Source organism: Phalacrocorax carbo, chromosome 9 (assembly GCF_963921805.1).
Source record: "Phalacrocorax carbo chromosome 9, bPhaCar2.1, whole genome shotgun sequence".
NCBI lineage: Eukaryota > Metazoa > Chordata > Aves > Suliformes > Phalacrocoracidae > Phalacrocorax > Phalacrocorax carbo.
Window position 1 is genome coordinate 3602637 of NC_087521.1, and position 15938 is coordinate 3618574.

At 35.9% G+C, this 15938-nt stretch overlaps 1 protein-coding gene across 1 annotated transcript in view; it reads left to right on the forward strand.

Annotated features, from left to right (window-relative positions):
• The window catches only part of FMN1 (formin 1), a 180708-nt gene that overhangs the window by 92965 nt on the left and 71805 nt on the right, over window positions 1–15938 (forward strand). The window contains exons 6-7 of the mRNA XM_064460024.1: window positions 1102–1252; window positions 12278–12365. Coding sequence (XP_064316094.1) covers window positions 1102–1252; window positions 12278–12365 — 239 coding nt within the window. The remainder of the gene's footprint in view (window positions 1–1101; window positions 1253–12277; window positions 12366–15938) is intronic.

Genomic DNA, 15938 nt, shown 5'->3' on the forward strand with positions numbered 1-15938 from the left:
AGCTGTAAGCACGTCCTGTGGCACAGAATGTGCTGCATCAGCAGATGCTAATGGACAAGTTAGGGTTCCTTAAACATTCACGATAGTGAATGTTCAGTTGAGAATTAAGTAGAGAAAATCCTAGATTTGAAAAAAAAATATTTGGTTCCCCTTAAATTGGTAGTTATTGCATTTTATTGCACGTTACATCTAATAAAAGCATATTTAATGACATCAGCCATTCATATTTTATAGGGGTGTTCGTCCCTTTTTTTCCCTAATTGCAAATAATTTCACTGCCTTTTAGTGACATCTGCTGGAAGAAGTAGGCCCACCTTCTACTGAGAGACAAGAAGAGCACTGAGAAGTTTTGTCCCACATATTTTCCTGAAGCAGTGAAATTTTGAAAGAAAGCGCATTCAGAATTGAAGTGCAGTGTTTGCAGCACTACGTATTTTCCGCAAATCCATATAAAACTAGAAGATTGCATAAACAAGTTCCAAAACGAAATCTGGTCTTGGAAGGCAAAAAAAAAAAAAAAAAAAAGAAGGGAAGATAATCCACATTTAAAATTTACAGTTGGTTGAATGGAGCAGAATACTGGTTAGTCTCCCAGAATATAGGCCACATAAATACTTGAGTTTCCCAGATATGCAGTAAGGATAGATATGAGCATAGCACATCTGCAGCTAACATGAGGTGAATCAAGTCCTATACGAATGAGCCAAAATGCTCTCAAAATATGCTTGAATGAAGTTTGTTCACTATTTGTTGATATTTAGTTCCATAGATCTAAACAGATGACCGTGAATTTCTCAAAAAAGCTGTTGAAGTGGCAGAAATCTCTTGATGTGTTTGCACAGGCGGCAGCTGTAGTATTTGGTGGTTGTACAAAAAACTGTACAATCCAAATAATGCATTTTGATAGTCCTGCTACGGCCTTCTGCAAGATGGTTTGACTCCATACAGGAGTAAAGATGGAAGGAATGCTGTCTGTATAACAGTAGCGCATGTTGCTTTGAGTTCTAAATCTATTATTGATTTTCATCCTTTATGGTTAGGTCCATTATGGTTTTTCTTAAATGTTTATTGAAAAATTTATTATTACCTTTCCCTTTATAGGAAAACTGCTATGCCAACATTATGGGAATCACTAGAAGAACCTGATATACTTGATACTACTGAGTTTGAATATTTATTCTCCAAAGACACCACTCAGGAAAAAAGAAAACCATTATCAGAGACTTACGAAAAAAAAACCAAGGCCAAAAAGGTATTTATTGTTTATTTTTATTTGCCTTTTTTGTGTGTGTGTCACTGTTTAATTTTATATTTTAAGAAAAGTCCCCTCTTTTTATTGTTGAACAAACTGATAATATATGGGTTTGTGAATCTCATTTCAAAGCAAAATAGGTGGATTGCTGATTCAACTCCTGCTTGAGAATGAGGGGTTATTATTTACCTTGGAAGATTTCTTGCCTTTGTAAATGTAAGTTCCACATCCCATCGAGGCAGAAAAAATATTGTGTACGAGAACTGAATGAAAGTTCTAATGCATCTCTAAAAGTGCCAATATTTCAGGTCATGTCTGCCCTTGAACTGATTTATAATTTAAGGCTGACATTAAGTTACTGTAGCAAACCTCTTTTCCACTGAGATTAATTTTATTGGAAAAATAAAGGATAAAGTAAGATAGGACTGTTAGATGTTTTGCATAAGGAACGCCAAAAAACTTTTGTCTGGTATAGCTAAAGAGCTGTGTCAGGCCAGGACAAGACAATCCTGTCTTTAATAGCCGAAAATGTACGCATTAGCTATGTAGTCATTCCTGTAGTGCAGATGTTGTCTGCCTCAGATGTGATCCGTTACAGGGAGAGCTTGTTCTTGTCCATCACTATGTGCAGATGGGACAGAGAAATGGCATTGGTACTACTTGCTGCAGGAGAAATTCTAGGCTGAATAATAATTGAGACTTTTTTCCTAAAACAATGTAGTTATATATTAGAAACCCATTTAAATATATATCCTATCGTAAATCTTTTTTGAGTTTACCTGCTTGGAACCACAAGAGGGCACTTTGTATATAAGCTATGCTATCTACCTTTTTCAATTTTATAATACATACAACGTGAAATACACATACGTAGGTACATACTAGTGCAATCAGATCTTTCAAAACATCTTTGATCATAAACTTCCCATAATGTGTCTTAGCACAATAGTTAATAGGAAGTAAGTAAATAAGGCTATAGAATTTGTAGAATTCAAACTCGTGATGCAAAAAGTGAAAAATGAAAAATGGGGCCCGGGTGGGGCCGTGCTAGCATTTGTAAATATACCCTAAAGAAATTATTCATTATTACCATCCGAATGTTAGATTGAAGTTGGACATGAACATCTCTGTGAAAAATATTTTGATGTGTATTCCTTGACAAATATTTCAAGTGCCTATGGGATGTAATACTCAGCTGTATCTGTAAATCCCATTAGTTCGCATTTCTGATGGCCTCTTTCTAAAATTATTTTTACATTTCATTTATTTACTTCTTTCAGAAAAAAATTATTTATTGGGAAATACAGGTTTCTAAAGAACTTTGAAGAAGAATGTAACTTTAATGGAGGACTAATATGCACAAATTGTTACCTTTGTATTTCAAAATCTCAGCAATTAAGTGAATGTACCTGTCTCTCCTGATACATGACAGCAAACCAGGTAGAAAATTAGGCCTGTATTCTGAAAGATGAAATTGCGTTATTCTCCTTCTTTGCTGCTTTGTAAACTAACTTATTTGCTACAGCAGCACAATTTTGTAATGATCTCTCTTAACCTTATCCAAAGTCGAACCGGATAATAGTTACTCTATACAATATAGGAAATAATGATATAATAACAAGTACTATTTCTTGTGAGAAACCAATGTATTTTCTTACAAAGATATCTTCTTTCGTTATGCCACTGTTTGAATTATTCTGTTTTGTTATTTCATGTAAACTTATTATTTTAAGACTAGGCATATATTTACTGAAATTAATGTAATGAAAAAAGTTCCTTTAAAGTACTGTGTGAAAATACAAAAATAAGAGATAAATTAAGAGTTATACCTATTACTATGTCTTTAGTTTTGTAAAACTCATGGGATTATGATCATGGTGTTACAAACCATGGGAATTGTAGGGCTTTCTGTGAACATTTCCAAAACTCATGGTCAGCAGCATGAGAATTTCTGTCATTTCGTCTATTTAAAAAATAAAAATAAATCAGCTTTTAGAATTTAAATGAAATTTGAATTTAATTGAGTATAGAAGTGTTTTCTTATTCTATATTCTGTCTTTCCACCTTTCTCTGTTAAATGACTCATAGTAGCAGCTGAATATTTTTACAGGCAGTTGGTCCTCTTAGATGGTCCTGTGTTTGTCTCTCTAAAAGGCCAGACGCCCGCACGCTGGCTCCAACAGGTCACTCTTGGTGGGCTGCAGGCGATACAGTAGCAGAGAGGCATTTCATTTAGCTACAGGAGGGTTCATGAGTAGACAGTAACAGAAAGCTCATGTAGATTAATGTAAAACTACCAGTTCTGCCGGCTTCATTTGTGCTTTCTCGTGCTTTTTCTCAGCGCTCAACTTTTCTTGCCTTTTCTCTAACAATTACATCTATCTGCTAGGGTCTTAACAACAATCTCTTGCTTTGCTTCAGTGCAGAAATTTGTGATTGTCTGGTCTTATGAATTCTACAGGTTTCACAGTGTATGGAATGGTACAGTCCAGTTAAAGATGTTTTCTACATGTGTTAAGAAAGACGTGAATCTTATGAGGTTCATCATCTATTATAATTTTTAGCTGATGCTGTATTGTTCTGTATTTCTTTGTAAATTCCTTTCACATGTTCTATAAAAACGCCTTCCAGAGCAGAATATAGGTATGGCGATAGAATCTGGGGTAGTAGTTTGTGTTTGGAATAGTTAAGCTATTTTATTTAATAACACATTAGTGCAGACCTACTCACTGCATTAAATCTCTTCTCCTCTGTGCAAACTTTGTCCTGTTTCATACCATCATATACAACCTAACTTTGGCCTGCTTTTGGTATTTAGAGAAATGACAGACCAATAGGTGGGGCAGGATTGCCTACTAAAACATGATTACTTAATACTTTTCTCCTTGAATGAGTATTACATCAGTGCCTCTCAATCAAGTTCCTTATGCAACTGGAAGTAAGATTCTATCTTTCAAATTAGAGTTGTTTCTTATTTACATGGATCTTCTTTATAAAACTAAGGAGACTTGAACAATTAGTGTCCTGTTGGATTATGACTTCTTTACCATCTACTTACATTTCTCTTGCAGTTCCAAATACAATAATAATATTCAATTTATTTTCAGAATTATTTTTTTTGCGAAACCAGTCAGATTAATCCGTAAGTCTGTGAAATGAATGTTTCTTTGGAAAGCGTCACATTAAGCCTGTAGCAATGTAGAATCTCACTTTGTTCTATTCTTACCCATTTGTCCACACAGTAGACACCTTATGGAACACAGATTAAAATATTCACCGTATGTTGTGCTTTTGTTGCTTACAGTTGATAGACATCCACCATTTTCAGCCAGAAATATCTAAATCTTGTCCTGTGGAAATGGAATGGGCAGTTTCTTTTCCCTCGGCATTCCATCCATGCCATCTCCGTTCCATTTGGCTATTTATGTTCACAAGGGAAACTTTAGAGTATATATTTATATTCATATGTATGTTTATATAGATAATGTACTTACAATATCATATGTAATTTATAAAATAAATATTTATAATATAGAATATATTTCTACTCAGTGTCAAAATAGGAGAACACACTGAGGATTCTGTGGCCATCTATGCTGGGTCTGGTTACCTCAGTATTTTCACTTATGACCTGGATAACAGAATATTAGCTCTGCAGCCACCACCTAATTGCGAGAGGCTTCAAATGTACTAGAGTAGACTCTTCAGAGAGCTTTCACGTATGAGAGATATGGTCTGAAAGGTAAGGATAAGCTAATACAGTTAACCACAAGGTTAATGCAGTCGAGGATATTCAGCTATCTAAAACCAAAACGGGGTACAACTGGCTAACTGACTAGGTAACAGTTTAGCAGAAAGGATCTTGGGATTGTAATGGCTCACAAGAGGAACATGAATTGTCAAATCATGGTACTACTAAAAAGGGAAAACAAAACTCTGATAGATCAATAGAAATGTTGCTTGCATGACAATCTACTCAGCCATGTCTCAGTTAAGAACTCATCTAGACTGGGGCGCTCCAGCCCTTCGTTAAAAATGTTTGCTAATTGTAAGGAGCCAAGAAGAGTGAGAATGATGAAAAGTGTAAGAGTGGTCTCTGAGAAAAGAACTATTATGATTGTTTCATTGAGAAAAGAGAAGGTTGTTTGGGACACATAGTAAGTTTCATCAAGTGCCTGCAGCTGCTACAAAGAAAAATTATGAAAAGCTTTATAAGGGTAAGGATACTAAAGGAATGCAGAACAATTTCTTGGGCAGGGAAATTGGGTTTCTGTGTTGAGGGATCTTAAAGAAAATTTATTTAGAATGATACACATATACTTGATACTGTCTTGAAATGCAGAAATGCTTTGGATGACATTTGGAGTGCCTTTCCAACATCATGATTCTGTTACTCAGTGAAAGGGCATAAAGTCCATTTTCTGTCGCTTGTCCTATGGATGGAAACAGTTGGCTCTCCTTTTTTCCAGAGTGGATGCACTTTCATGATTTCCAAATTTGTTGCTTTCACACCTGCCAGAAAATGGCTTATTAGTCGAGTTACACTAGATTCTAGAGGCTGTCATCCTGACATAGGATGAAATTATATAGAATTTGAAATGCAGTTATTAAAGAATAAGGTATTCTAGCAAGTGTGTGACGAAAAAAGGAAGGGAAGTTAAAAAGGGAAGTTAAGAACCCTCCAGCAGCAATGGTAATATAACTTCTTAAAGGACTGCATAGAGGGCGATTTTATTTATTTTTAGGCATATATTAACTTATTTTGGGAAAAGATAGTACATTCATTTGATTCGCATACAATGTAAAAATAATAGAGTTTAAATGAAGGTCAGGTGTACATTTTTGGTACACATATATTCTTGAAGTTTGTTATGGTAATGCTTATCTGGTCTTAGAAGCTCTGCAAAGTGTGTGGCTGCTCATGCTTCTTCGATAATGCACTCCTTTAGAAAATGTAGCAGCTTTAGGTGAATCTCCAACTCTACATCCTCTGAAGTATTTCAGGAAACTCTTATTTTTGTGCATTTATCTGCTCTGCATATATGCGATCTTGCAAAAAAAAAAAAAAAAAGAGTTCTACAGTATTGTGTAGATAATGATCAAAATGAATATTATAATTTTTTAGGTATTATGTCTTGAGTGAATTAATTATTAATTAATTAATTATTAATTAATTATTAATTAAGAATTAATAAACGTAATTCGTCTAAGAATGCTTTTGAAGTGTAAGACTAAAGGCATTGTAATCCTATACAAGGCAATACAATGCAGTGATTTTTTGGATGTGATATCTGTGACGTGGAAAAGAGACTATTGCGCGCATCCTGATTTTCCCAGAGACTCTAGATGGATAAATAATGTGTAGAAAGAGTGGGATTTATTTCCTATGATACTTCTGAAATGGTTGAATTTGCAGCAGGCAAAATTTAAGTTACTGGACAAAAATAAAGAAGTTCATTAGCACCTGGATGTGATTCAAATAAATTTCTCTCTGGGTTTGGCTAATTCAATTAGCTTAATCTAAATACGTAAGTTACTTGTGTGATGCAGCTTGGCAGTATCCATTGGATCTGTAAGTGTTTACGCCCGGTAAGGTGTTGTGGTCTTTAGTTAAGCTTTTTCAAACGCATGTAGTTGGTCCCAGTTTCAAAATTACTTAGAAGTTACAGCTTCTTGGAAATCAAGAGGTAAAAGGGCTAGATCCACCAGCCTATTTTAAGACATAACTTCAATTTAGGTATTGATTCTGTTGGACATTTAGGCTTTAAATGCCTTTTGAATATGACTCCTATTTTTAATAAAGTATCGCTGACATACTTGGAAAAGTGCAGTTCTTAATGTAGAATGTTTTCATAATAACTTCTTATTTTGTTATGCTTAGATTTCAGTTGTAGTATTCCGGACACATGATTTCCAGAATCATTTTATTTTGTTATCTACTAACACTCGCATTAAAGCATTTGTCTTGGAATGTTTGGTTTATTAAAAAAACCCAAACATATTGTAAGTTATATTTGTGAAGTTGTAAATGCACTTCAACTCTAAAGTTTTATGTACCAAAAATGTTCAACTGTAAGTAGATTCAGAGCAGTACCATTAAGGCCCGTAGCCGCTTCTGAACACAATGAAAACTGAAAGAAATTAACATATTAAAACTCTAACGTATTTTTCTGAAAAACAAACAAACCCACCTTTGGATGTTTTTGAAAGAGCTCAGCTTTCAATAGATTTTAATATAATTTGAAGGATCTACCATCTTCCCCAGATCCTGAAAGTCTTCTGTAGGTGTGTTCATATCAGATGAAGGACTGAAGTTTTACATGCAAACAATTTTCTTTCATTCATCCTAAACCGTTAACATTTCTTGTCTGTAAGTTCTGGTACATAACAAAGCACATTTTTTAAGTTGATAGGCACGTGTAACAGGAAAGGTTCTCCCTTTCCTGTTAAATTTGCAGAATCAAAATCTGTTCTTGTAGTACCAAATAGAAGAAAGGCAGCAGTAGGACATATATTTTGGAATGAAATAAAACCCATGATTCATTATATCTTAAGCTATGATAACCATGTAAGCCTGAAAAAGAGGTAATTTAGAAAAGAACATTCCTTGGCTGTGATTTATTCCATGTGCATTTTGTAGCTCCATTGCTGGACTTCAACATATTTTGAAGTTTTTCTAATATATCTGAGCACTTGTTAGTAACTTATCCTCAAAAGCTCAAGTATTTTCTATACTTTTTCAAGAAACAGGATAGTTGGATATTTGTGATGCCACTCTGCCTTCATCTTTCAAAAAAAAAAGAATAAATGTCAAGTAATTTGTGTCAGGTGTATGCTCCAAATGAAAGTCCATCAATCATTTTTGGCCCTTTAGTGCAATGATTATCATTTCAAAGCCGCAGGAGGACATTAAAGATAATGGCTTTTCTGTTGTCTATTATCTCTAACAGACTTCACATAATTATTAACATGTGTTCTCATTTAAGAAGAGTGTCAATATTTTGAGTGAATTGCATTTTTTTAACTGAAAGGGATATGTCTGTCAGCAAGTTTTTTGTCCATCTAACTAAATGAGCAATTACAATTAATGAATTTTGTGTTTCCGCAAGAAAAGCAGATATTGCAGAAAAAGTTGGAAGCTTTGCAGGGTTGAAACACAATGACTGTCCTCAGCTGTCTGCATAAGATAATAAACTGTTCAAACTTGAGTGGAAGCAGTAAAAAGCTAGTGCATGCTCGTCAGAGGCACTCTCACTTTCTTATTTTTTTGTGCTGTACTGAGAAGAATGAATACGGCATTTCCTTGTTTACCACAAAGCTCTGCCGTCGTGTAGGACATGGAAAGTATCCATAGAGGGTAAATATCTATCTTGTGGCTTTGTCTTGTTTTTACAGTTTTGATAGGAGTAGAGTTATCGAAATAAGTTTCTTACTAGCTCATTTCTTACCCTGAGAAATTCCCGTTTGCTTGTCCTTTAGTAAAAGGCTAAAAATAGTGGGGTTTTTTAATCCGATAGAGTTACAAGTCTTCTAGAATATTTTAAAAATATTTAAAAAATATAAAGGTATGGCTCATCCATGTTAAATAAAAAATAGATAAACTTGGCTCTCCTTTGAGTAGGAATAGAAGAGATAATGTCTAGTCTTAAGCTTCTGAAATGTCATTGGTAACTCTTGGGGTGTTTATGTAGAATGGCTTGAGGGGCATGCATGCTTGCTTTTCGTGCAGGATATTCTTCCTCCGTTTGAACAGGGTTTCAGCAGACTACTTATGGGTCCAGGCTGTTGACTTCACCGTAAAAGTTAATGAGTGGGAATGGAGGGAAACACTCTGATCTGCAGGACAGTTTTTTAGCTTATGGTTTCTCTCAATATATTTAAATATTATGGAAAGAACCCATGCACCAGCAGGAGGAGGGATGTAGCTTTTAATCACTTAAGTAAACTGAATCTGTTCAGATTTCAGCACCAGTAAGTGTCCTGGACAGAACATAGAGATTACAGTTAGACAAAACTGTGAAGTCTGCCATGTAGTATTTAATGAAATACATTTCTGGCTACATTAGAGAAACACCTTTTAACGGGAATGACAGACTAATTTATGAATGTATTCGAGCTTTGTTATGTCTCTGCTTTTACATTAGATGATAAATATTTGAAAGATGTAGAAGGGGCGCCTGCGTACAGCAAATCAACTAGCTTAATGACATTAAAAATTAGGGAACACAAGAATACTGTTCCAGATCAGCGAATTAAAGTAATTAGCACCAGCAGTCACAGTTTTGTCACTGAGCCAGGAGATGCTGCATCCGTTACGATACGCCCGTGGTCTGGAGGAGCAGCAGGCAGCTGGCAAGCCCTGCCAGCTGGCACAGCAGCATCAGCTGGTGTCAGTTGGATTTTAGCTGCTTACCTGTCACTGCCAGCTACAGGCAAGTCCCAATATGCTGAGAGGTGATCAGTGATTTGTCTTTTAAAAGCGCAGACTAAATAGTTCAATGCAGTCTTTACAAACTCATTTTATTTGCCTTATGGTTTTTATGACCTGGAAAAGTGCTGATTTTTTTGTGTCTCCTTTCCATTTGGAATTCATACACGTATTTAATTCCCTGTCAGTGACTTCCCAGAATAAACATAATTTGGGGCAAAATGAGTATCTCTGAAAAGATGTTCTCTGTTTTACTACTGTTTATATATTTTTGTTGCAAAATCTTTCAAGTTACACATTGGTTCTAAAAATCTGACAAAAGTCTTTTGTAATAACTCAGCATTACAACTGTGTTTTTAGAGTAGTTTTCTGCCTGATTTAAGCTATTCTGTTCTCCTGTTGCTCCATTTTTGCTCTCTAATGAATAAAATATTAGCCCTCAGTTACAGATTTCAGTTGGTTGAAGCTATTTCAGGTAGTCTGAGTCTAGTTTGATGCCTGGTAATTGTGACCATGTGTACATTTCTCTCTAATGCATGTGAACATACAGTCAGTTGGCCGTTTTAAAATGTGATTCTCCGTTTTAGCTTTTTAAACTATAAAGGGTCGTCTTTAAATTTTTTTTCACTAATCTTTTAAGGAGAAAGTCTTGCTTAGCAATGTGAGCTTGTTTGACCATATCTGGAGAATATATTAGCACTGAAAAATACTTCAATAGAATGATTTCAAATGTCATATTGTCTACAATGGCTATAGTCTGGAAAGGTTTTGCCTCAAACTAGGCATGTCTAATGGGGTTTATGACAACCTATGAATTTGCCCCGAACAAGGTCAACTTGGAGGTCAGTGAATGCTGTACAAATTGCGTACTGCTCAAGCCTGTAATTATCCCTGTAAGAAGTTAATGTGCTGCGGAGTTCAGCAAATTCATGCAAAGCTTCAGAAACGGCCCTGATAAACTGAGCCATTACTTACATTTGCTCTGAAAAATCACAGTCAACAGGATGTGATGCGTACAGAGTATTCATTTATGATAACTGGTAGCCAACTCATCTTGTCTGCTTCTGTACTCGCGAGATGAAGAGCCTGAATTCTTTCTCATCTGAAGAAAACACTTCACATAGTATTACTTTCTTATTATCCAGCATATGTGCTGTACATATAGGCTGAAAAAACCTCTCAGTATAGATTTTATTTCAAATTTTGGCAGAAAATATGCAACAACTACTTTAACGTAAGTTCATTAAGTGTTGAGTCCCTAGAACAGGGACATAAAATATCTGTCAGATGTTTGTTGAAGGCAGCGTGTATTCTAACTTTTTCAAGTATTGTCCAGTTTCAGTACTCAATAAATAAGAACTAAGGTTGCATTTTCACATGAAAATGGCACTGTCATTTATCATTTTCCTGTATTTTTCAGCTACAAATCTACTTTTATATAGGTGAATGACGGAGTAGTGGCACAGTTTAATATTCCTAAATCCCATAAAACACCGCTAAGAAACATTTGTATGAGTTAGTGTAAATTTTGTCAGTTAACTGTCTGTAACATGAGCATCTTTAAGAATATTATAGGGATAAGGGATAACGATTACTTAAAGTTTTTAATAATTTTGAATATCCAAATAGTGTCACCCAACTATTACAATTAAATTTGGCTACATGTAGATTAAATACTGGTCAGATACTAGGAATATAAAATTAGGGAAAACTTAGCTATTAGTTTCAATTTTACTTACGACTTAGTATTTTTAATAGTATTTGTTCCTCAACACTATGAAGTAAGCCAACTGCTTGGATATGAACGTTTCTTTTTTTGAAGAACTCATCTCTGTATTGCATTTTGTGATCTGCTGCAATCATAATCTTCCTTTTGACATAAATCAAAATCACAAATACCAACAGTCCAAACATTGTGGGAAGTTTAGTTTTGACATTTCTAACATCTGAACTACACTTCTAAAATTCTCATGGTTTACTTTTCACTACTTTATTTATGGACTGATCCATATCAATATCACTAATTTCAACCAGTCAAAATAACTTCCTTAAGTTTCCCGCCCTCCTTTTTCTTCTCCTCCTCCCACCCAACATCTGAAAATATTACAATCTGGGTGTCAGTATATTATACTAACAAGTGTCTGTTATCCAAAGCGTGATTAAAATCCTCAAATCCTTGTGAAGTGTCAAGGGTGTGGAAGAAGCACATTCAGACAATAGTGAAATAAATCCTTTCAGTAGCCCCTAGTGTTCCAGAAATAGTGCTGAGAGGGCATAAGAAGACAGTTCTCCAATTCTCCTCGGTCAGGAATTGACCCTCTGTCAAAAAGATAGACTTAAATGTGTTCACGCTGAAATATAAACTAGCAGACAGACTAAGGAACTTGCAATGTACTCAGCATGTCTTAAGTAGTTCTGCCCTGATTATCTCAAGGGGAAAGGGGGAAAAATATATTCTTACTACCACAGTTAATAAAAACGTTTGATATTTGGAGAGGAGTTGAATTCGATTCACAAATTGTCTTCTGACATTAATGTGAATGCAACCTTTGTAGAACGTTCATTTGATCTCAGATCGTTTTGCATCATCTTTCCAGATTATCAAATTGTTGGATGGGAAAAGGTCACAAACTGTAGGAATTTTAATATCCAGCTTGCATCTGGAGATGAAGGATATTCAACAAGGTAAGTGTTTCTTACACTTAATGTATCATATTTGCATGGATATTTTCTCATAGCCCCCTTCAGAGAATTTCTTACATTACTGAATGTGCTTTGAATACGGTCTTCTTTAAGATATCAGAAGACTCATTCTTCCAGTATACGTCAGTATATGTAAAAGTTTCACCTAAAGAATCAGAACTGAATTTAGGAACAACTCCTCCTGTGCCATTTCAGTTTGCATATCGCTTTCAGTACAGTGTGTTCTCAAAACTGTTTCATGTTCCTCACCTACGGTTCCTTCCTTTTTCTTAAGCAAGTCCTCCACTGACCAAAAGTAAATGGAGGGCTTGTATACAAATCTTTTGGGCTTCAAACATGCAGCTGGTATTTTTTGAGTGTTTAAATTTTGCTTCATTAGCAGTATAAAAAGCACATCCCGAACTGATGCAGCTACCATGTAGCAATCAGAAAGGTGGTTGCTGGATGGCATTTTTCAAAGTGTAGGACTACTCAGTGTATAACTTCCATTACTGGTAGAAATTATCTGAGTTTGCCAATACAACTGTGGGGAAATACAGATTTTTCAGAACACTGGGGTAATTCAGATTCTGCTTATGTTCTGAATTTAAAAAGATATTGTTTAAGGATATTGTTTATTTCTTTTTCACATTAAAAAAAGGCAAATATTCACCATTTAAAACAACTGCTGGAAGAATTCAAGTTGATGTCTCCTTTTTGCTATTGTTTTCCCTCCATCACATGCAAATACTGGGCAGGGTGTTGAGATGCTGCTGGCATTGATTATTATTAATTTCAGAAGAGCCTTTGAGCATCTAGCACTTTAAAAGCACAAGGGCTCACAGATGTCTCTTGGGATGGAGGGGCCAGCAAAAAGAAGGAATAACTTTGTGCCTGCCAGTATTGTGTGAAAGGTATCAGAATGAGATGGAAAAAAACCTGCTATTACTAAAGGTCTGAATAATTTGCTGGCAGGAATCACAGCAGTTTAGGACAGGAGAGCAGCTGTACTATAAAAACTGGGTAGTATTCTTCAGTATCTTCAGAGATGTTTTCATGCCTTTTTTTTTATTCTCCATGGCATGATGTTCTGCTAAAATAGAACATCTTTCTCTCTATCAGACATTTGCTCTATTTCTATAGCTTTTGAAACCCCCTGGCCTATTTGTGCCAAATTTAAGAGGAAAGAGTAAGTCAAATGTTTGGGTATGTGTATACTAGCATTTTAGCTTGAATCGGCAGCGCACTGTTGAATCAAATCTACCAGTTGTCCCCTTTGCTGTATTTGCATTGCAGAGCAATGCAGAGCGATGCCGTGCAGTCTCAGAGTGCACCAGCATCCTTCGTAATTGTAGTGAGATGGGCTCTAGGAATACGCCAGCAGTCTCCGCCTATAGCAGGCTTTGAATTCTGCAGGATCAGATAAGACATAGTTAAAACCCCCTGAAATGTGTATAGTGTGATCGCTGGATCCTCAGTACCAGCTGTTGCTGTCTACAAATCCATTTCCAAAGACTACACGTGCAGTTGTAGACATAGCTAATATAGTCCTACAAGTTTAATGAAAATTGGAGTGTTGGTAGAAGAGAGACACCAAAACAAGTGCTGTCACTGAAGAGAAGTTTATAACTCATCACCCTCTTTATTCTGAGGTAGCAGATGACTGGCCTGTCACCACATGTGTTGCTCAAGGCAGCAATAAGATCTGCTGCCTCTTGCTTATGGAAGCAGCCAGGAGATACAAATGGGATTTGGGAATACTGTGAGTGGAACTTTTTTTTTTTGTAATGTATTACAAAGCAGGATGAGTGTCTCTACTCAAGATCGGTGTGCAGAGACTATGTAGGGGAAAAAAAACCTTCAACAGACTCAAGGAGAACATCTGTTCTGTAGAGAGGGTCTGTAGAAACGCATACTACAATGAAGACAACAGTAGAATTGTGCTTGTTTTTCTTTTAGTGTGCGTTTATCCCCTAGTATTTTGTTTACCTGTGTGCAGTCCTGCCTATCGTCAGAATTCTCTGAAGACTGCTGTATTCAGTGTTCTGGATGTAAAAAAGATCATGACAACACCTAACCAAAAAAGCATATGATCACTGGGTGACGGCAGTGTCAAAGTTGGGTTTTTTGTTGGTTTGGTTTTTTTGGATTTTTTTACAAAATGAAGTTGCAGAGAACTACCTCTAAGAAACATGAAAGTGAAGCACTCATAACCCCTTTTTCAAGCCAATTTCCATTGCAAAATGCAGCATGTGAAAGACAGGGAAGAGAAAATTTAATGATCTTTGGCAGCTTGCAACAGGGAATGAAGAAACTTGAAGCAAAAGAGAGTTGAGATAAGAAAAAAAAGGATATCTAATTTTATTTCAAGTTTTTCTGACCATGTTTGTTGAAAAGCCATGCACAAATAAATTTACTGCCTATTAATACTATTGTGGTTACTCTACCTTAAAGAGCCGTTACAGAGATACAGATATAGAAAAACTGTCCTCAGTTGAACTGCCCTATGCATACAGACGCATGCAAAATTGTAGAGAAGACAAAACAAAAGTAATCACAAGAAAAATAACATCCTCCTTTAAAATAGTGTGAGATTTCTGCATCTACAGGATTACCCTCTCAAAGTAAATAGCTTCACAGCATATTCTGTAGATAGCTCCGCAGTGCAAAACAAGCGAGTGACCCTATCTGGCACCCAGATGTTTCAGTTCGGATTTGGTGATGAGCCAGCTGCCACACTTCGGGAAGGGAATCTCCCACACGTGGTTGTTTGAGAGGGTGAAGTTCCTCCTTTGCCAATAAGTTTAAATTCTTGCCATATCTGAGTGCAGTCCAGGGAGAGGACAATGTAAATCTGAATAATTATTTTGGCTAGTGGTGGTATTATATGATGCAGAAGGAAAGTTAACATTGTCGTGCTGCACCTGTCCTAATACTCAACTTTTTGGTAGGTGGGGGAGGAGGAGAAACCCTAGGTGCTGCAATATTCTGAGAACACTAACAAATTTTATTGGTGAATTTGGTACAGAAGAGGGTAGTATAGTCTCTGATTAGACCACTATTAATAATATTCATTTCCTGAGCAAAGAAGCAGACATAAAATCTGTCTGCCTCAGTGTGCTATACAGGATCTGTATTTATATTTAAAAATCAAATAGCAATAAACAAATTGTGCATAGGTTTGAGATTATTTTCAAGGCTTCTTCTCTGCCTTTTTTTAAAACCTTTATAAAGAAGAGTTAAGGAATAGTGGAGATCAGCTGTTGGGTAAGGAGCATGCTTTAACACTACACAGTTAGAGAAGTCATCTCCATTTCATATCAACGCACTTCTGTCTTGCTTCTCCTGTCATTGTTCAGCTGAAATATTACAGCTTGAGAGACAAACTTGTGGCTCAAGACTAGTTGTGTAGCCTTGCTGTTGAAATATTGCAACTCACTTCACGTTTGAGGTGTTTCAGTTCTGTTTCTAATGGGAAATGCTGATCATAGCCGTATATGAGCACCCTCTGTGGGTCCCAACTTTTTACATGGCAACATTCCAGTTACTCAGGCAGTTCCCAGTATAGTAGCTGGC